General features: G+C 36.7%; 8 protein-coding genes and 1 non-coding gene across 9 annotated transcripts; 2 read left to right on the top strand and 7 right to left on the bottom strand.

The window, feature by feature from the left end:
* Positions 1-54: 54 nt before the first annotated feature.
* On the bottom strand, positions 55-1,917 carry THI7 (thiamine transporter THI7; the record flags this gene model as incomplete). Its single annotated transcript, XM_003675587.1, has 1 exon — positions 55-1,917. One exon carries the CDS (start codon positions 1,915-1,917, stop codon positions 55-57), a length of 1,863 nt encoding a protein of 620 aa, XP_003675635.1.
* Positions 1,918-2,466: 549 nt separating this feature from the next.
* Positions 2,467-4,458, bottom strand: TOP3 (DNA topoisomerase 3; the record flags this gene model as incomplete). Its single annotated transcript, XM_003675586.1, has 1 exon — positions 2,467-4,458. The coding sequence occupies one exon, from the start codon at positions 4,456-4,458 to the stop codon at positions 2,467-2,469; it is 1,992 nt and encodes a 663-aa protein (XP_003675634.1).
* Positions 4,459-4,630: 172 nt separating this feature from the next.
* Positions 4,631-6,934, top strand: EST1 (Est1p; the record flags this gene model as incomplete). The annotated part of the gene is made up of 1 exon (XM_003675585.1): positions 4,631-6,934. One exon carries the CDS (start codon positions 4,631-4,633, stop codon positions 6,932-6,934), a length of 2,304 nt encoding a protein of 767 aa, XP_003675633.1.
* Positions 6,935-7,289: 355 nt separating this feature from the next.
* Positions 7,290-10,199, bottom strand: IFH1 (Ifh1p; the record flags this gene model as incomplete). Its single annotated transcript, XM_003675584.1, has 1 exon — positions 7,290-10,199. One exon carries the CDS (start codon positions 10,197-10,199, stop codon positions 7,290-7,292), a length of 2,910 nt encoding a protein of 969 aa, XP_003675632.1.
* A 389-nt stretch (positions 10,200-10,588) lies between these two features.
* On the top strand, positions 10,589-11,830 carry BUR2 (Bur2p; the record flags this gene model as incomplete). The annotated part of the gene is made up of 1 exon (XM_003675583.1): positions 10,589-11,830. The coding sequence occupies one exon, from the start codon at positions 10,589-10,591 to the stop codon at positions 11,828-11,830; it is 1,242 nt and encodes a 413-aa protein (XP_003675631.1).
* Positions 11,831-11,960: 130 nt separating this feature from the next.
* On the bottom strand, positions 11,961-13,436 carry ADY4 (Ady4p; the record flags this gene model as incomplete). The annotated part of the gene is made up of 1 exon (XM_003675582.1): positions 11,961-13,436. One exon carries the CDS (start codon positions 13,434-13,436, stop codon positions 11,961-11,963), a length of 1,476 nt encoding a protein of 491 aa, XP_003675630.1.
* Positions 13,437-13,717: 281 nt separating this feature from the next.
* Positions 13,718-16,045, bottom strand: ECM22 (Ecm22p; the record flags this gene model as incomplete). Its single annotated transcript, XM_003675581.1, has 1 exon — positions 13,718-16,045. One exon carries the CDS (start codon positions 16,043-16,045, stop codon positions 13,718-13,720), a length of 2,328 nt encoding a protein of 775 aa, XP_003675629.1.
* Positions 16,046-17,352: 1,307 nt separating this feature from the next.
* NCAS0Ctrna1I lies at positions 17,353-17,486 on the bottom strand. Its single transcript has 2 exons — positions 17,449-17,486; positions 17,353-17,389 (listed from the first exon to the last, which is right to left on the bottom strand). It is a non-coding gene; the product is annotated as a tRNA-Ile (tRNA).
* Positions 17,487-17,644: 158 nt separating this feature from the next.
* On the bottom strand, positions 17,645-19,384 carry NCAS0C02720 (uncharacterized protein; the record flags this gene model as incomplete). The annotated part of the gene is made up of 1 exon (XM_003675580.1): positions 17,645-19,384. The coding sequence occupies one exon, from the start codon at positions 19,382-19,384 to the stop codon at positions 17,645-17,647; it is 1,740 nt and encodes a 579-aa protein (XP_003675628.1).
* Positions 19,385-20,728: the final 1,344 nt, after the last annotated feature.

Below are 20,728 nucleotides of genomic sequence, written 5' to 3'. Positions count from 1 at the left end.
ATATTAGATTATGTATATTCTATAGAGTGATTTTTTTTTGTGCAGGAATGTATATTAATTTGTTTGCTTAGTTGTTTCCACTGATATTCTTTCGTGTATGGAACCTTCATCCACTTCACTTTCCGTCTTATCAGTCTTTGGTTGTTCCACTATTTCGAATTGAGTAGTATGATCCGTGGATGCCTTTGAGAAAACTTCTTGATGTCCTGCACCTTCTTTAAATTCCTCATCTGAAGAGTCCGACGATCCATTCTTGGTCACGTAAGTGACATCAACCTTATCCATTCTAAATTGTTCCAATTCCTCCTCAGTGATCTCACAATATGGAACCATACCCTTCTTTCTAGCGACTTCTTCAGTGAATGCACCATAGTAATCCTTCTCATCATTTAAGATATTAATCTCGAAGGGGAAGACGACGCAAAGGAACCAATAAAGGAAAAAAGATATGACAAAGGAGAAAAAGGAATCACCGTAGAAGAAATTAATAATTCCCTTATTATGGAAGTAATTATTGTTAACTTGCCAGGCAATACCAGGTAACCCGGGGGTCATACCACAAACCCAAGCGACAAATGCTCTCCAATTGAAACCTTTATTGAAGTAATATTCACTACCTTTACCAACAAACCCCTGTGATATAGAGTACTTCCTCTTTCTTATCAAGAAGTTATCAGCGATCATGACGGCAATGATTGGTGTCATGACAATACCGAAGGAACTCATGACTGTTAAGAAAGTGGATGAAGAGTTATAGAAATTCCATGGTTGTAATGCCACGGAGACCAATGCACAAAAGATGGCACCTCTCTTGATATCGATGTATTTAGGTAACACACCAGCCAAATCCATACCGCTGGCGAAACCTGAACTAGAAATTGTATAAGATATTTGAGATAATGTGAAGGAAAGACCACAGAAAAATGTAGCGGCTCTTGCACCGGCACTGTAGTTATTTCTTAGCCATTGATCACAGATTTCCATGGGTTGCCATAGTTGTGTGCCATATAATTGTTCTGTTGTAGAGGCCCCAATGACACCAAAGACGGGAATTAAAGTGGTGGGGACCAATAGGGCAATGATGGTTCCCAACCAAATGGCTGTTTCATTAGTACCGAATCTCGAATAATCTGGATGATTGACACTGGAAGGTGACACGGATCCAAACCAATACGAGACCATATAGACCCAAGCCCAAGCTTTATCTGAACCCTTTGCAGTTCCGTGGGTGGATGTGAAAAAGTTACCAACACCATGGTTTTCCTTAGTTAAGTAGATGATCATACCCATCATGGAGAAACAAGTGGCGAAACATGAGATGATCATGATGTAGTTGATATGGTATGGTTTCCAAAGGTAGCAGAACATGGTGATGACATGGAAGATGATGAAACCGATCAATTCCTTGGTGGTCATGGCGACTTTATGAGTTAATGTATTAGGTAGGTTCAAATAGTGATGAGACCATGAATCTAAGATCATGTTGATACAAAGCCCACCCAACCATGCATTGGAAGCGTAATTGACGATACTCATAAGGATACGGATGAGGATCCCGAACCCTGAACCATATATACCAAAGACGAATCTTTGAGTTAATGTGTAACCGACTTTCCAATCATACCCGGGGTAAGAATTAGCTAGCGTAAAGAAGATGGTAAGGACATCACCAACGATGAATGTTCCAATGGTTTCGGGATAACTTAGCCCAACACTTAAGGCAGAAGAGGCACTAACCCACGTTCCGACACTGAAGGACATGACTGACCAGTAACTGAAATTGGACCAAAACCCCCATGTCTGATGTTTCACTGGGATGGGTAACAGATCTGGGTTCTTAAGGACACTCAAAGTGTGTCTTTCATCGACGGGCACTTCGAGCCATCTGAAGAATCTGGATGCAGATATACGAGTCATTATTGATTGATTGCTTATCTACCTGATGGTAGGAGACAAGAGTAGGACTCACTGACTATCTTTCCTGAATGCAAGGTATGCTTATATATGACTAAGTAGTTACAGATGTGAAGATCAAGCCCATGTGTATGCGAGGAAGGCATCGCCATTCGATGTGGTTAGCTGTCCTTGCTGTCTGAAAAGTTTTCTTGCATGCATTTGACGGCTCTTTGAATTATTACTTTAGTGCGCTCTCTGAGATATTCGTTTTTGAGTTTGAGTGGTCAGTTGCCAGTACAGTGGTAGATGTTGATCACCACCATGGCTCTTTCCTTCATTGGCTATAGCTGAGCATGGGGATAGCACCAGTGGATACAATTCTATATGATCCATCGAGTGCCAAGTGCCAAGAGCACAGAAACAATGGAATGAGTCTCTTCTTTTAATATGCAGCTGTCGTTGCTTATATAATACACTCATCGTTTTTGTTTTGTTTTCTCGGCCGAGAAGGGTATTTCTCGCACGTGACCTGTCATTTACTTTGTTATGTGAATAAGTGTCAGAATCCATCTAGGACATACTTTGGCGAACCCGGTCAAACACTTCGAGCAGCGTGTTCTTGGCACTGTTGGTCCGCTGCCAGTAATCACGATACTTGCCCACTATGTCGACTATCACTTCCTCCTTGGATAGCCGGCCCTCACATATCTTCTTCAAGTCCTCCTCCATCTCTCTGCGTTGGAAGGGCTTAGCGAATGAGTCCTCCAATCCAATGGTCTCAAACCCGTGGACCAACGCTACACCCAGAATTGTAGGTTGCAAAAACGTCTCCTTCCCCACTTTCTCACTTCGAATGTACTGTCTCACTTGAATCTTGTCGATATGATCAGCAATCGTGGCATCCGTACCAATCCCATTGGCATCCATAAGCATAATCAATTCACTTTCTGTCATGGGCTTCGGAGGCGACGTATTACCAGATAACATGTCTGCCTTCGAGATCTCACATTCTTCGTTCATCTCCAATCGTGGTAATCTCTTAGTAGTCTCCCATTTGGCCCAGGGATAAACATCAAGAAAATTCCTCTCTAGCACAATTAACCCACTTGCACTGAATTTTTCACCTGCCCAATCCAATATTAATGTAGTGGATTGACCCTTAGCATCCTCGGAACAACAGGCAAGGAAATGCCTAACAATATACTCATACACTCGTTTCTCATCAATATTCAAATTTGCATTGCCCGATACGGGTACAATGGGATGGATAGGTGGATGTGCCTTATCGTCATGGCTACCACTACGAGGGAATCGGAATTTATTATTACTCGAGGATGATTCTGAAATTAAACTCTCCGCGTACGACGCCCATGCTGTCTTGTTATTACCGGGTTGGTCCAATTGAGCCTGTTTTTCTACTAACGATTTTAAATCCATATTTTGAGGGAACGTGTCAGTTTCTGTTCTGGGATACGATACAAACCCCTTTTGGTATAGTTTTTCTGCCGCAGCCAATGATTTCTTTGCGTTCATTCGAAGAAATCGAGCACAATTTCTTTGTAATTCAACTGTAGTTAAGGGTAATGGTCGGTATTTGGATGTAGGTTTCGATTTTAAGTCTACCACTTTGGCTTTATCACCGGCCGTCTCAATACAACTCTCGTAAAACGTTAACACACTCAACCTATCAAATAAATGCCCTCGATCCCATTGGAACGTCGTAGAATCTCCAGTATCTGCATTCTTAATCTGTAATTGTATATACCAAAATTCTTCAGATACAAAATTTTCAATTCTTTCAAATCTATCCACCACAAACCCTAATGTTGGAAATTGACATGCACCATACGATACAATCACAGGCGAGTCCTTCTTCTTCTTATGATGATTTTGATTATTTTGAATATTGTTATTATTGCTATTATTATTCACTTGTAATCGACTTGCTTCCACTTTCTGTTTCATAGTATCTGTCAATAATCTTGTAAATGTCACACCAGTTCGTAAATCTAGTTCCATCCGCGTCCTCACCGCACTAACACTCTTCATATCTAACCGTTGTGGTCTTCGAGCAGCATCTAATATATGTCTTCTTTCCAAATGGGAGAAATTGGCCCTATATACCTGTTGCTCATTTAATCGTCTATTACCGCGTTCAGCCTCTTGTAAGATTTCCCAACCAATATATTCACCTTCACGATCACAATCAGTCCAAATCATTAGGAAATCTGCATTTCGTGCTTCCTTTTGAATATTCGATGCAATCTTCTTTTGATTGGAATCCATCTCGGTGCTCAAAGGTGCATCAAATAATTCATATATGGGACATTTACCCCAACCATAAATATCACCTCTAAAATCAACACTAGTTAAATGGCCAGCAACACTAGTCATAGTAACTTGACAATCCTGTCCATTACCGAAGGGGAATCCAGAATATTGGAAATCATAATTCTTCACATACGTGTATGTGGAATCCCTTATAGTGGATCTACCACCTCCCAAAATCTGCGATACTGATTTGGCAATGGAATTCTTTTCCGCTACACATAATACCTTCATCCTACTTCCCTCTTCTAATACCCTACTCTTGTCTTGTTGTTCTTGGGCGGTAATCGCATCACATCGTTCGTTGTTTTCACTCTCGAGATTTCTTTATTTACAAACTGAAAAGTTTCCATCATACACATAGTTAAACATATTTACGACACCAACGGTGACCCGATGTCTCTGGATGAATAGTAACTCAAAATACAATGACATCACTAAAGGAGTAAACTCACTTCTGCAAGGTTTGAGAGTACAATTGGACGACATACTGATCACTTATCAAGTGACGGCATTGCAAAGGTTCCTGGTAAAATTGACAGCTCAAACTAAGAACCTTTTCGTTGAGTTGTTTCAAGGACAGAAGGGGCAAATACAGCATGAGGACATCATATTTATATTTGATGAATTATGGGGTTTGATTTTAGAGCCAATTTGGCAATGGTTTAGTAAATGGAGAGATATGTTGTTCTTCCAAGGGAAGATAGATAAGACGAAATATGTCCAGTTTGGTAGAATGAAACGATCGCTACGCAGATCATTTAAACTGATTCATAGATTTTACTACTGGATCATTGAGTATATTGTGAGTAGATACGACACGAGATTAATAATCCCGAAAATAGTGGTATCTCAACTAAACCTTTCTCCGACTGCATCATCAACCCCTGTAAAGTTGGAAAAAATTGAACAAAGTGGGAACATAACTGTCCTTATTGTGACCACTTTCCATTGTTCTTTGAATTATTTGGGATTGACACATTATCACATGAGCCTTATTGAAAAGACTTCAAACGTTTATTTGAAGGATGATTTCAAAAAGTCAGAAAGATACATTGATCTGGCTATCACATTACTACCTTCTATGGGTGTGTCGTATGCTAACAAGGCTATGGTTAGCTTGCGATATAATGATTTTACTTCAACAATTTTTGAAGCTATAAGAGGATCATTGATACGTTTACCTGATTTGAATTATTGTACTAAAATATATGCAGATTTAATACTGTCATATGATACTGCTACAAATAAGCAATATAACAGACTATTCCTTGAGACTAGTAGAAATACCTCCGAAAATTCACCAGATCAACAACAAAGGAAAATACTAAGATCTTATTTTTTAGCCATATTGGGATCATATTTGGCACCTGACATTTGGTCAGATGAAGCAAATCCAGAATATCTGAAAAATAATTTCAAAATATCTCAAATTGAAACATATTTCTTTGATTCATTAGCAACTTCTACTACTTTTGCTGATTTAGACATAATATTCAAATATTTAATAATCATTATTGGTTCCACCCATTTACAATTATTCTACCATAATGGAGATTTTGGCACAATAACGCATTTAAAAGAATTATCAAAGCAAGAACTCTCGTTTCTTAAATTTACCTTCAAGTTTATTACAATGCTTTTGAAAAATGTCATCTTAGGAAAATGGGAAAAATATTTCAAAGAATATCAATATTTAGCGATGGTAAGGGTTATTAATTGTTGGATTAAATCAAACATTGCAATATTAAAATTTGCTCATAGAGATGAAAGTTTTTGTCAAGCTATGGCAGAGTTATTAAATGATATATTTGAAAGCAAATACTCAAATCATCTTTATAAAATTTCAAAAAGACCAACAAGAGCCGGATATTTTTTTCAAGAAGATATATTACTCAAAGAATTCTCTTGTGTGAATTTTGCGCTCACAGACTTCAATGATGTGGAATTATTTAGAATGCCGGATTTATTGAATAGAATAGTCTGGCCTCCCGTAGGTTATAGAAATGAGAATGTTGAGAAATCAGGCAACGAAGTAGAAAACATGTGGCGTTTAGAGGTTGTTGTTGTGTCTGGTATGAAATTCTTGAAAAATGGTCCGTCGGGAATTCGTTGGAATGAGGCTGTCGCCCAATATCAGTGGTCGAAAGAAGAAATGTCCAATGCACATGATCCTATTTCCCTTTTAAAATTGGGAAAAATTATGGAAGATAAAACATTAAAAAATCAAGGCACCTCTAGAAGCCACAAGTCTACTAGAGGTTTATCGATATCCAAGCCTAAGCTTAATTCATTCAGTATATTGGAGGCGCCTACTAAAAAAAACGAAGAAGACTGTAATGAACTTGTAGACTCCGACGAAGATGACATGCAAACCTATGAGGACACCAGTGAAATTGTAGATCTTACTATCGATGAAGTGGTAGATCTTACTGTCGATGAAGTTGTTGATTTAACCCAGGATGACGACATCTCAGGTTGTAAGAACGATAATTTGGTTGACACATCAGAAATTTTAAAGAACTTCAATCAACCGGACCATTTTATGGCAAACATAAGTATTCAAGTGCCGCAGACACCAAGTGAAGATGTTCCTTCTGGCGAAGAGCAACCTTTTGAAACCGGAAGCCAAAAGGGTGCCGTTAATGAACCGTTAACGACATCTAGTCAAAGCCAATGTACTTCCAACTTAACCGTGGTTGAGTCATAATCACTGTTCAGAAAATGTTCAATAATCCAACTAGATCAATCTTGAGCTATGGTTCATTTTTGGCTTTAATTTGATGTATAAGGGACAGAGTTTATCTACTGTATATTGGGGCAATTTTTATAATTTTAATCTAGTAAGAACGATATTCATAGATTCGACTTTTTTTAATACGTACTGATCTCATATTATCAGAAATTGGTAATGCCAAAAAGTTCTTGCAAAGATGAGAAACACCCCGAAAATACAAGTATGATTGTTATTTTATATGTAACTGAAAATATGTCCCTCCTATAATGAAATATATATATATATAAATGTTGTATAAATGTTGAGTATTTTAAAAAAATTTAGAGTTTTATTGTAGAACTTCATTAAAGTTGAATGCACCATTTGAAGAACCATTACCGATAATACCTTCGATATCTGCCAAGGCTGTTTCACTAAACAGTCCATTTTTTGTAAAACGAAGGTTTTCAGCCGCTGCCTCTGCAATACTTTGCCTACGTCTCCAAGCTGGAGCACCGTTGTCGAAATCATTGAATTGGACTGGGGCCGTCAATGAAGCTAAGATATCAGCATCAGCATCTCCAATAACTGCAGTATCATCAATATTGGCACCGTCGTATAAGAGATCGTTGTCTCCGGTGTCTAACAAGTCGTTATCGTCCTTACCCAATATCTCATGAATTTCGTCAAGACCGACACTTTTTACTGAGTTCTTTCTAGACAATGATGGAGTCATAGTTCCTCCTACGCTTTCGGGAGTCTGTAAATCATGAAGCCCAGATAAGTCGTTGGAATTTGGCATATCATGCATATCCGGATTGGTGATAATATGTGGTTCATCTCCTTTGCGTGGCTCCTCAGGTAGAGCATTCTCCATTAAAGATTTTTCCTTTTCTAGACGTTGTCTTTCTCTCCTAATTTTCAATAGTTTTCTCTTTTTCTTTAGTTGCCTTTTCTTCTCCGTCTTTTTTCTTTGCAATTCTTTCATCTTATCAATTTTTCTTCTTGTTCGTTCATTACCTACATAGCCAATTGGAGCTTTTCTGGTTGACAAAGAAGGCATCATATACTCATCGTCCATAACAGTATTTATACCTTTATTTCTGAATGCGGATAGTGGCACTGTTGGCTTATCATTATACCAAGCGGACGGTTGAGTCTCAGGATCATTGTCATCATCTTCTAATTCACTCATATTTAAAAGCTCATTTAATGTTAATTCTTCACCATTTGTCACCGAATTGGTATCACTTTTACGAAGATCTGGGCTTTGAGCTCGTTGGTGCTGTTCATGTAATTGTTGATGTTCTTGTATTAATGCATATAATGATTTTGTCGATAGTCCATCGATGATGCTAAATGGTTTATTGTCCGTTTCCCAAGTACCCAATTTTGGAGGCCGTAATCCAACAACATTTGCGCTAACAATTTCTTTGGCTTTCGATCCAATATTCTTACTTCTTGAGCTGGGAGGTGGTAAATTATCGTCTTCATCGGTAGATTCATCATCGACATAAACAATAGGCTCTACAGCTTCCGCACTTGTACCATTGGCGTTATTTAACTTATCATCATCAGATAGGTTACTTCCTGAAGAAGAGAAATCCTCATCATCATAATGGAAATAGAAGGAATCTGGATCCAAATCATCAATATCAATAAAAACGTTTGTCACACTACTGTCATCATCATCGTCATCATCTAATTCATCATCCAATGCTAGTTGTAAACTTTCTGAAGTTAATGATGCACCATCAGAGTGACCATGTATATGACTGTGATCGTCTGCAGACGGTATATGAGCCTCATTTAGAAGAATATCACTATCATCTTCATCTGATGAAATATCATAGTCTGATAACGCACCTAAACGTTTTAGTGGTGATTCTAAATTGGATTGAGTGTTATGCTTCAAAATATGATTCTTAGATGTGTATCTTGCAAGAGGGTCTTTACCAGAATGGGCATCATATTCATTATCACTTTGAAAGAATACTCCGAAAATATATTCATCACTATCTAAATCGTGACTTCTAGTTTGATTTTTTTCCCTTAGTCTTTTCCTTAATTGCTTTCTTCTCTTTATACGTTCTTCTCTCTCCAATTTTTTAGCTTGCTTCTTCTGCAATTTGATCCGTTTTTCATCGTTTAGTATCAGTGGTAGAGATGTACTCAAACTCAATCGTGGTTCTGTGCCGTCCTCATAATAATTTAGGTTTGCAAATTTTGGATCTTCGTAAAATGGAATATCAAAATCAGTCATTATCTCATCCTCTTCTTCATCTTCCTCATCATCCTCATTATTAAAATTTTGGAATGTATTTCGTGTATCTTCCAAATCGGCAGGATCTTCCCCTTCTTCATGGATACTCCCGTCAAATGAGAGTTCATCATCATTTTGAAGCTCTGTAACTATATTTTGTTCTTCTTGATGTAGAATGGGCAGGTCATCTTCTCCGGTTTCTAATCCAGTATCAATTTCACCTGAGGAATTATTATTTAAATCTTCTTCGTCATCGTTATGTATCACATTGAAGTAGGTATCATGATCTATGTCATATTCGGATTCGTCACTTTCTGAAAAGGTAGGGACATTCAATTGATCAACAGTGTCTAAAATTGCTGATGATTTTATTGGAGCAGAGTAGTCCTTTGAAGTAGAAGATGCGACCTCTTCTCCAACATCTTCTCTGCTAAGCTCTATATCGTTAAATGTTGATTTGGAAATTGCTACGGAAGGTTGTTCTTTTGGATTTGTGGTCACCTCTTCTTCCGAGTCTGATGATTGTACAGCAGAACTTGTCTGTTCTTTACCGTTATTTCTCTTAATTGCTGACAACGCCTTCATTGCTCTTTTCTTTCTTTGAGCCGTCAATTTGACAAAATCGATATTATCATCATCAGAATCAGAACTGGTCGTGTCACTTTCATCTTCTTCATCACTGTCACTTTCATTGCCTGAGACTATGGCTTCGTAGTCAGACGATTCGGTGCCCTCTTCGTCATCATTCTTACTTTGTATCAGTTTACTTCTTTTCCCTGTAGCGTTATTTGACATTTTCTTTCCCTTAGTAGCAGTTTTCTTCCTTTGTGTATTTGTAGTACTCTCCTCTGAAACATCACTTAAAGATGATGAATCAGAAGAATAAATTAAGCTGAACCTTCTGGGCCTCATCGAAGTTTGTCCCCGTTTCAGTTTTTCCACATTGGCAGGTAATTTGCCTCCGAGTTGTTTCCGAGGACTTTTATTTCCTACCATGGTTGTTATATTTGGTGATATAGCTCTTTCTACCAATGATGAGGTGTCTGTTTAATCTGTAATCTAGTCAATTTTTGTTGAACTACTAATGGATTGGTAAAGACATCTTAAATTTTGTCAATATAAAAAAAAATTTTCGAAGCCGCTGCAAAAATTGGGTTCAAAAAGCCCTAGTTTTTAATAGCGTAAACCCTATAATAGGGCTTGTTTAATTATAACATTTGTTTGTGAACCCTATAAATTAATATTTTAAGCCCTAACCAAATCATTCTTATGTTCTATTTCGATATATGGAAAGGAACTTTTGAATGAGTGAAATATAGACAATATATAACAGACAATGAACTAGTCTCTCAGTAGGAATTATAGGCGGCCTGTATTTTGCTACCATGGATTTGAAGAATAATAGTACCATACCCACTGATGGAAAAATAGAGTCCAAACCACCGTTAGAGAAGAAACTTTCCAATGGTGCAGTATCATCAACCACTAGCAATGCTACGAACAGCAATAGCACAAACGCTGCAACACCTAAGACATTCAATTCAAGACTATTATGGCCTGATATTATAAAGACACCAGAAAATTCATGGACTTTTACATGCAAAGAGATAATAGATAGACTGGGGACCGATCCTCATAGTGCTGCAGATACCAAGAAGAACATGGAGAATTGTCTGATGTATTTTTACACTTTAAAGAAGAAATTAAATTTATTTGATCATTCTTATACGGCAGCATGCATTCTATTTTTCAGATATTGGTATGCTTATGGATTGCCACCGGTATACGTTGATTGCATTCATATGTCACAAGCCATCTTAGTTAGTGCATGTAAGGTGATGGAGAATAATAGGCCAATCGACATGTATGTGAAAGCGACCGCTGAATTCTTGAGCCATTCGTCGAATAACAGGATGCAAAAGAACATAGACAAGTTGAAATGGGACGTCAGAGATAAATTAGTAACCAACGAGAAGAAATTTATGTGTCTTTTTGGATTTGATTTAAATTTTGAAAACCCAAAGGAGATAATCGAAGAGATATTTAGCGCATACTATAGATACAATAGAGATTTTGATCTTCCGGATGAATTTACTAAAGTTTTCCCTAAGATATTACAGCAGGTTAGAAGTTTTATCGTCCAGGCCGTGACACAGCCCGTGTCATTGCTATGTGATGGATATTCCTTTATTGCATTGGCTTTGATATACTGTGGGCTACAATATAAGAACCAGGTGGACAAGGACTTTAAGTTTCCAAAGAACTTTTTTAAGGAGAGGTTTCCAATCTCTGTTACTTCAAAGAAAATGAACGAGTTGTTTACGGATTATAGAATATTAGAAGATAATTTTTTCAATTTAAAAAGTAACAAGGGAGATAAACTTCAAATAAGTGTTGATGATATTGATGGGATAATAGATGAAGCAAATGGCACAGAGGCGGAACGGGTTGCTGATCCATACGATTACGATTTGATTAAATCAGGGGAAGTTAAGCAAGAATTATTAGATCATATTGAGGTTAGAGTTAGGGAATTATTCGAAAAGACAATTGCAGAAAATAAGAAACGACATAAAACAGGCGATGAATCTCATTCAGAACCACCCGAAAAGAAGATAAAAGTTTGAACAATCTGGTCAGAAGATGTTGTTTTTTTGAACTTTAATAATGCATTATTTAACAGTAACTACTATACGCCGTTTTAATTATAAACTTGTCTAATTTAATTCTTCAATCAATACTTTACAAGGAGTGATATTAGAACTGTTCTAGAAGGAAGGTCGCCATTCCGTCAACCTTAGTATCATTATGTTCAGAATATCCCTTCTGCCAAAGGCGTATCCATTCAACTCCTAAATCCCAGCGTTTTTTATATTTATCAGATTTATGTGAATGACGAGAGTGAATACCATCATTCCATTTCTGCTTAACTCTTAATTTCATAAATTTCAGCTTAGAAATGATTTCATATTTATATTTGTGATTTGATATCATTTGACTGCTTGTTTCATTATCACTGTCACTTTCAATATCAGATATTTCTTCAACCATTATAATTGAACCTCTCAAAGTCTTCAATAGAATTCGTGGCAAATGTGTCGTTATACTTTGTCTATCCAATTTAGTAGTGTCATTAAAGCGTTCCCAGTCTTCTATTATCTTTTTAGCAAATAAAACACATTCTTCCATTAGTTCATCTCGATAAATGATAACATCTGCCTCGATCCAATTATAAGCTTGTTGATAAAATAGTCGTAAATCAACGAAAAATTTGATTATCTCTACTTGAAATTCTCCATACAGAACAATGCCTTCAATTATTTTATCCAAACAATAAAGGGCCGATGAATCTCCACTTGGCTTAAAAGTCATTGAGATGATATATTTTGGGATCATATTTGCAATATCTTCATTATCGACGCTTAATGCGAAATTATTCAAGGAGTGCTCTTGTTCGTACTCAGAATAATTACCCTTCAGAATTGCTATCACTTCGTGAATATCGCCAACTTGTTGAAAAATCTGACTAAGGACATACTTGTCCTTGACACCACGATAAGTCGTTGCAAGTAAATCCATATTATCAACAATACCGCAAAGTAAACTTTGTAAAATACCCACTTCATCTAATTGTCCCTTCAAACATTCATCCTTGGACCACCTATTACCTTTCATTTTTACATAATTAATGATACATTCGCCACAGTAAAGAGAAATTGTAAGTTCATATTGGCGTATGAAATTAATATACTTTTGATTTGTTTGAAGGGGAATATTTTTCAAATAGTAAACAAATTGTAAACATTTTCGAAATTCGTGCAAACCTTCCTCGTAGCTATAATTTAAAAATCGACAGACACCATCAATTGCCTTAGTGATTAGAATTAATTTTATTTTGGAAATTATATATTCAGAATCCATTGAGCTGAGGTCATTCTTGATTGTCTTTGCTACATAATGAGGACCTGTCTTTAAATCTAACTCCGGATACCTCTTCAGTTCTTCCTGCAAATAACGTACCACTTTTTTTTGGTTCTCCTCATTAAAGAGCTGCTTTAAAATATCCATTGGATAAAAATCGAAGATTGGGACAAGTAACTGTTCATAAAATTCTTCATGATATTGTTGTTGTTTAGCGAGATGTTTCTGTAGATGTATCACGCTTCTGGCAAAGCAACTTTCTAGAGGTCTATAGTCATTACTATTTTGCAGCTTTCCAGTTACCGATGGCATATTTTCTTGGTATTATGTCTAAAAGAATGGTTGTATTGATTAATAGTTATTGAAATAATCTAAATTTTGTGTCGTCAAAAAATAGTCCGAACGACACAGTTTTTAAGCACTTTCAACAAAACCTGAGGTTCTGATCCACAAGTATGAAGTAGAAAATGCTAAGCGTGTTCTTGAGAAAAATGTTTTCTTTCCTGACATTACTCATTAAATTCCGGATATAGTTAAGTTATTTAAAGCATAATATAGTCTATACATGTATACTTTGCGCCTTGTAGAATCATTTACAACAATTCTGATAAATTCGTCATTGTCATTGACGGTAGTCCACCTCCTAAGAAATCTAACATCATATGCTGACCACCTCCCGAATATGAATCAACGTCAGATGGCAATGCTTGAGATACACCTTCCAAGAACCAAACTTTATCCTTAACTTCTGTTGTAAAGCCTCTCAATAATTTATAATAGCTCCTCATTATTCTCATGGCACCTAGATCACCTGTCATTAACAAAGCTAAGAAAGTTTTATCTAGTAACGCTGGAAATGCAAACACTCTTAGAATGAAATCTAATTGATTCTTTTCACGATGTAGCTTATCTAAATAAGCCAAAGTTATTAAATATGGAGAATCAATTTCCACTGGGTATAAATCAGAAATTGTTTCATCGAAACATACTAGTTCAGATATCGTGCCATCTTCGCGATTGAACACATCGCCTAAATCACTTAAATCTACAGATATTAAATCTACAAATTTTGATTTTGCTGGAAGTGGCCACACCGCTGTTAATATCGTAACTGCACCCTTCACATGGAAAATCCATGCTGATGGTGACATAGTATTCACATTTGTTGGACTTGAAGAAGATGAATTTGCCAGAGAATCCATTATTAAAATCAAAGCACTGGCTACGAGTGCATCTGTGTTCTCATCGGAAATATTCAGTACAGCTTCCCTTAGCAACTTCAATGCATCTAGTCTATGGCTTGAAACATAGTTGTCTAACCCTGACTCTGTCCTTGATAAGTGTGTTGCACTAAATGCTAAAAGAGAATGCATTAAGAATGGGTAATCGAAGGCTAACTCTGGAATATATGTACCCCAGACGTCTGGGCCTGAGATTCCTGCTGATATTATTGTTGGCCAAACTTTGGTGCAATAATGATGGAACAATTTTAACTCAACTAGGTTTAAATTTACCTTTGGCGATAATTGTAATAACTTTGGTATTAATGGCTTAGAATCGGTGGAATCACCTACATTTGTGGAAGAAGAAGATCTGCCATGAGAAGATGAAGGTGATGATGCGGATAATGATGATGATGCAGTGGTGGAAGATGGAGAATCTGATGCAGATTGACTCAATGACGGATCATTGTTGTCATTACTTTCCACAGTTAAGGAGGTGGCTCTCACAGTTGGTGTCATTGATGGTAACATTGTTGGATTATTGTTCAGGAGTGGTGTTGTGTTAGGTACATTTGTATTAGTATTATCTTGGTTGGTAATTTGTTCCTGATGTTCTTGCATATTAGCCAATGCTTCTTCTGCAGTACTTGCCTTGACAGCTCTCGTTGAATTAGGGTTAACTTTGGTTCCTAGTAAAGCATTAAGATCAAATCCTGAGCCCGAGGTAATATTAGACACTAGTGAAGATATATCAATATTTGGTGGTAACATGGAACCTATGTTGAGACCAAGTTTACTTAGTTGCGATAAAGCTCCATTATTTAAACTTGCCGGATTAAATTGGGAAAAGGAAGCCATCTTGTTTGGATTTATAAGATTTGCCAAACCTATCGACATATTCGAACCTGAAAAGGATAACATGCCGGGACTATTCGTTAAATCGAACCCAGAATTGCTCAAATTCTTCAATAATGATGGTGGTGATTGTTGTTTATTTGATGTTCCTGCTATTAAGGGAGGCAATAATAATCCATCTATACCATTAGAACCAGTATTTATTGGTGATGGTTCACTTTGTCTCACTGGAGATATGGGGAACGGTGTTGTGGTGGTAGAATTCATAACATTTTGCTGTTGTAATTGTTTCAATTGTTGAAGCTGTTCTAGTTGCTGCTGTAATTGCTGCTGTTGCATTTGTTGTTGCTGTTGTAATCTTGCGATCGTCTGTTGCTGTATTTCCGAAATAGAAACGTTATTATTATTATTATTTGGATTAAGACCATTGGAATCTGAAAGTGAATTATTTCTTGTCGAGGAAGAATGCATTGATTCTTCACCGTCTTGCCCCTGCTCATCATCCTCGGAGGTCATCTGCTTATGAGTTACATATCTAACACTTGTTGAACTTCCCTTTGCCTTCCTTGGTTTTGGCATGGAGTAAACACATTCCAAATTCATATTGATGCATTTCTGGCATGTTGGTTTCAATTCATCACACTTAACTCTTCTCCGTTTACAATTGTCACATCCATTCTTGGATTTATTATGAAACTTTCTTTTCCCGGTCGATGTCTTACTAACTTTCTTACCATCTACCTCCACCAATTCTACTACCCTATCCTTTTTCTTCCTTGAAGGTTTCGAGATGTGATGATCGTTTGGATGAGGGGTCATCATTGTTGTGAGCGTAGAGTTCATAATCCTGATTGAAAAAAATCGTACTTTATCTCAGCAAAAAACGATTAAAAACTGTTTGGGGCGGTCGTTATTGGTTGCTTGGAAGAAAAAGTGTACCTTGAGGGAATTGTCACAATATATAGAGTGTGCCCAATCAGTGCAATTGTTGAACTGCAAAGCAACAACAAGAGCAGAGGAGTCAATTGAAAGGCATCAGCAGGTCAGACAACTCCCTAGGGTAGAACCAGCCTTGATTTGGCAAATTACCAATGGGCAATGCCAATAATGGTTTCAGTGGATGTGCTCGTATACGTTTCTTGGCCTCGAGGGTTCGTTTACCGGTACGGTCGTTTCTGGGCGGACTACGTCGTTTAAGGTGCGGAATCTATCGCCGCATAATCCGTGAAAGATTTCTATACGAGACTCGTTGAATATTTTCACGAAATGCCATTCTCGAGGATTGAAACGAGTATGAGGTGATGTATACGAGATGGACCAACATGGTTAAGTCGATCGTTCGATTGTGTGTCGTTCAATTGGGAAAGGTTCGTCTCTAGAGAATGAATATAGGTTTCTTGGCGCCTGAGCACTAAGCGTTGAAAAGACCTTAACCTTATTTAGCCGAAAGTTGATCATGTATTTATGTGTAGTTTAAGGGACCACAGGTTACAACAGAATATTTAGTACCGGAAATGCCTGCTGTGTCCAGAAAAGTTGAGACTAGGTGCTTAAGGGACAAGCCTATTCCTAATATTCAGTAAAAGCTACATCTAGCTTAAATAATTTCCAGTAGTATCTTGCCCTGGTCATACTTGATAAACGATACAAGCACTCCTGTGGATATACCTGGTGTCAGAGGGGTATACGACAAGTCACTTTTTTAATATTTATCTAAACGAAAGTTATATAGAAACCTTAGAGATTATGGAAAGTATAATGACATTTCTTGAGCAACGGTAGACTGGCTTGAAAGAAACAAAGTAGTTGAGATGCAAAGCCTTTTAGGGGCATTTCCCCTGTTGCCAATCTACTATATGCTTATAACGTATTATCAACTTCCTGGCTTCATATAGCATGCCTCCACTAATTCTTCAAAAATGTTTAATAATAAGCACATGGCTCAATAAATTCATATTTTCTACGCCTATTACCGTCATATCACTCCTCGAATTGATAGTCATTATAAAGAATACAAGACGAAGCCATCTTAGAATAAGGGATTGGTATTCTAGAAATGCCATACATAGTTACTCTAGCAAACACCTCATATCTCTGTTTCTCACCATCGTTCCTTACAGAGTGAGTTGAAAAAAAAAAAGTTGGGAAAGTGCTCGAGGTGGGGATTGAACCCACGACGGTCGCGTTGCTTAGCCGGTCAATGAAGACCGCTTTGTACAGTAAAGCTTCGAAATTTTCGAATGCCACTATAAGCACGAAGCTCTAACCACTGAGCTACACGAGCATTTTCTGATATGGTTCTTGTTCCGTCGCGGCCAGGTCCGCTTTGGTGGTAGTTTTAAAAGACATATATACAAAAGAAAAAAACATTGTTTATAATAAGATTATCGAATATTATTGTATTCTATTAAATTATACTAGTCCATAATTACATATTTTGTTTTAATTCTCCACAATTGACTTCTCAATAAATTTGTAAAACCTCTTACCATAATATTTTGGTGGTACAGCACTTATCGAATGGAAATCATGATTCATACATCTCCAAATTGTTTCCAATTTCTTTACCATGGAATAGTCTGTTAAACAATCAATAATCCCCACATAACATATAACGAACCGTTTCTTGGGTTTTTCTCTTCCGGATATCAATGACGTACTCAACCCTAACGTTAAGCGCTCATCAGCATTATTAGTAGTGTTATTATCTTGGATTGATTCACTATCATCTAGGTAATGAATACCAACAAGTAACGAATAATCCATCGTGTTTAGTCTTTTCAATAAATCTACATCTTTTTTCAACTGCTTTAAAAAAACTTCATTTTCTCTGGAACCAAAATTAATCTTTTCATTTTCATTCAACCAGTTTAAATCCTTCATGACAAGCGATGTCGTTGGTGTTGAATTAGTTGGTTTGGGAGACATGGATTGGGACGTTAAACGACCCCAAGTGGATCCCTTTAAATCGAAAGTAATATTCATTTGTAAATTTGGTGGGAATAAATTATTCATTACCAAGAAATAAATTTGTTTATTATTACCCAAATTAAATGTTTGATCATCCTTATGGAATTTGATCCTGTATAGTCCATAAAATTGACAAATTAAAGTGTTCGGGTTGGAAACGATATGTTGGAAATATTCCCTTAAAGTTTTCCTTAAATGAAGATGTTCTGAATGATGAATTGTCTTAATGATATATTTGTAATCTCTGGAATAATAAAAAAATGAACCGCTTTTCCCCGGTGAATTTATTTCATTTAGGACGTATTTGGAGGTCAATGATTGTAAATAATCTTTATCGTTCAATTTGAAACTAGATCTTAATTTTTTGAAAACTTTTGGTGAATAATCTTTGAATTTAAACGAATATTTTGGTGTTGTGTCTGATTCTGACGATTGGAAAACAAATTTTTTATTTGTTTTGAAATCTTGTGGTGTTAAATCAGATAAATCATTCTCAGAATGTAAAATGGCAGATTGGATCCCAGTAAGCATATTATAAACAATTTGAAAATTTTCATGACCTCTAGATATCGTTCTACCAATCTTGGGGTTCCCTATATTATTACTTGAATCAATGATCCTCGTCTTTGTACCATCCGTATTATTATCTTCAACAGCATTGGGCAGAACTATGAATTTATTACTCCCCTTATGTCTGCAATTGACCATACGAGGTAGAATTTCATCTGATGTGACAATATCTTCATCTATGGGTACGATTTGGGAATGTCTCGAGGCTTTGAATGGAATATTTGTTCGTATGGTTCTTATAGAGTCCTGTGTTGTTGTTTTCCTTACCATTTTTAAAGTTGGTCTTCTTTCTATAACAGTACTCGTCTTTCGAAGTCTTACATTTTGGTCATCATTAGAAGCGACGGGAACTATTGGATCAGTCTGTATAGCTGAAATCGTCTCAGTAATCATTGATGCTTCCACGGGGTTTGCATCTATATTAAACAAATCAGGGGTGGATGCATGAGAAGAAGTTGATGATACTGTCATTGTCATATTTCGACAAGAGGATGAAGATCCAGAAGATGATGATATCGTTGTGGAAACAGCTGGAGTTTCTTCATCTTCATTTTCAGGGTATGGTTTCTTGATTAGTTGTGCCAATTTTAGGTTTAAGTTTAAGCTTAGTTCACTAGAAGGCGGTAATGGTAATATATGCATCTATGGCTCCTTGTATTCAATGAGAATGTTGGAAGAGAAGCAAAGAGGGGTTTAAATAGCGAGAGTGGTTTTCTTAGTGAGGAGGCTGAGATACAGCAGAAGGGTTTGTTGGGTGTTTGAGTGTGTAATGTAGCTATGTAATGATGTGGGGCTTGTTGATGTTGGTAGCAAACGAGCAAACGGTTCTATATATGGATCACACCATGAAGATGGGATCTGTTCTCTTTGAATGTGCCTCTGAATTTCTTTGTAGCCGAGACTTTATCTCCGACGGCAATAAAGTCCCAAGACGACACAATTTAAAAAGACTTTAAACTTAGGTGAATAAGGTATACCATTCCCAAGAGATATCAACATATGGTTTGATTAATTTTGTCTTTACTTAAGACCATATTACTAGCTATCACCGCTTATCTCGAATGTGCTGTGACTGCATTTTTATCTAACTATCTTGCCGTGGTGTACAAGAACAGTCTAGTGACTCGCATGGTGGTTGTGGTACTTGGTTTGCTTCCAAAAGACAAAACGGGGGTCCAATATTTGCATAAAACCGCACTTTTTCTTTATACCTTTTATTAGAGAGGAAACCTATAATTTAATGTGTGCTAGGATCAAACGGTCGAATATTGTTGGCCGAAACCGGCCAAAAAGACAACAAAAATATGGCAACACTATCAGTAACTTACATAGATAGTATATATTTTTAACATGGTCAACATTTATTCCCTTTGTAATGATGTAAATATTGTGGGATATAAAAAAATTGAAGAGACGTTAACCGAGAGAGGAAAAGATTGCTACTATTAAAGAGAATACTATGGATAGAAAAAAAGTACAATTGGATGAGATACTGTCATGAGATAAAAGATGCCCATAAGTATATATGCTTTTGTGTTGGGCATATAAGTCCAAAATGCTGTTAAAATATCTCTCATTTTTAGAGTTATTTTTTGCCCGTCGATACACACTGTAATTTATTCATCTTTTTGCAAGACTAGATTATTGATCTTTTATAATCACTGAATGAAAGCTCTGGTTGAACATTTTCGAGAATAATAATGGAAGCTTGACTCTCTTGACTTTGAGCAAACAATCGGAGATTCCATCGTTCCTGGCGTAGAGAGAGAGAAAGGTTTCCATAGTTCAATCTCTTCAAGCGTTGTTTCTACTGATATAAGCTATTCACAAACAGAAAAGCTAACTCTATCCAGTTTTATACCTTAGCGGCTAATTATCATCTAAACTTCTTTTGCAATGTTCTGTAGAAAGTTTACAAGTCAGTTCATCCGAAAGGCAAAGGATATAAAACCTTCTTGGCATTATTAAATCTGTAGTCTAACCAAA

The sequence above is a fragment of the Naumovozyma castellii genome, chromosome 3 (genome assembly GCF_000237345.1).
Source record: "Naumovozyma castellii chromosome 3, complete genome".
Classification (NCBI taxonomy): Eukaryota; Fungi; Ascomycota; class Saccharomycetes; order Saccharomycetales; family Saccharomycetaceae; genus Naumovozyma; species Naumovozyma castellii.
The sequence above is the reverse complement of the archived record's forward strand: the minus strand, read 5'-3'. Positions and strand labels throughout refer to the sequence as shown.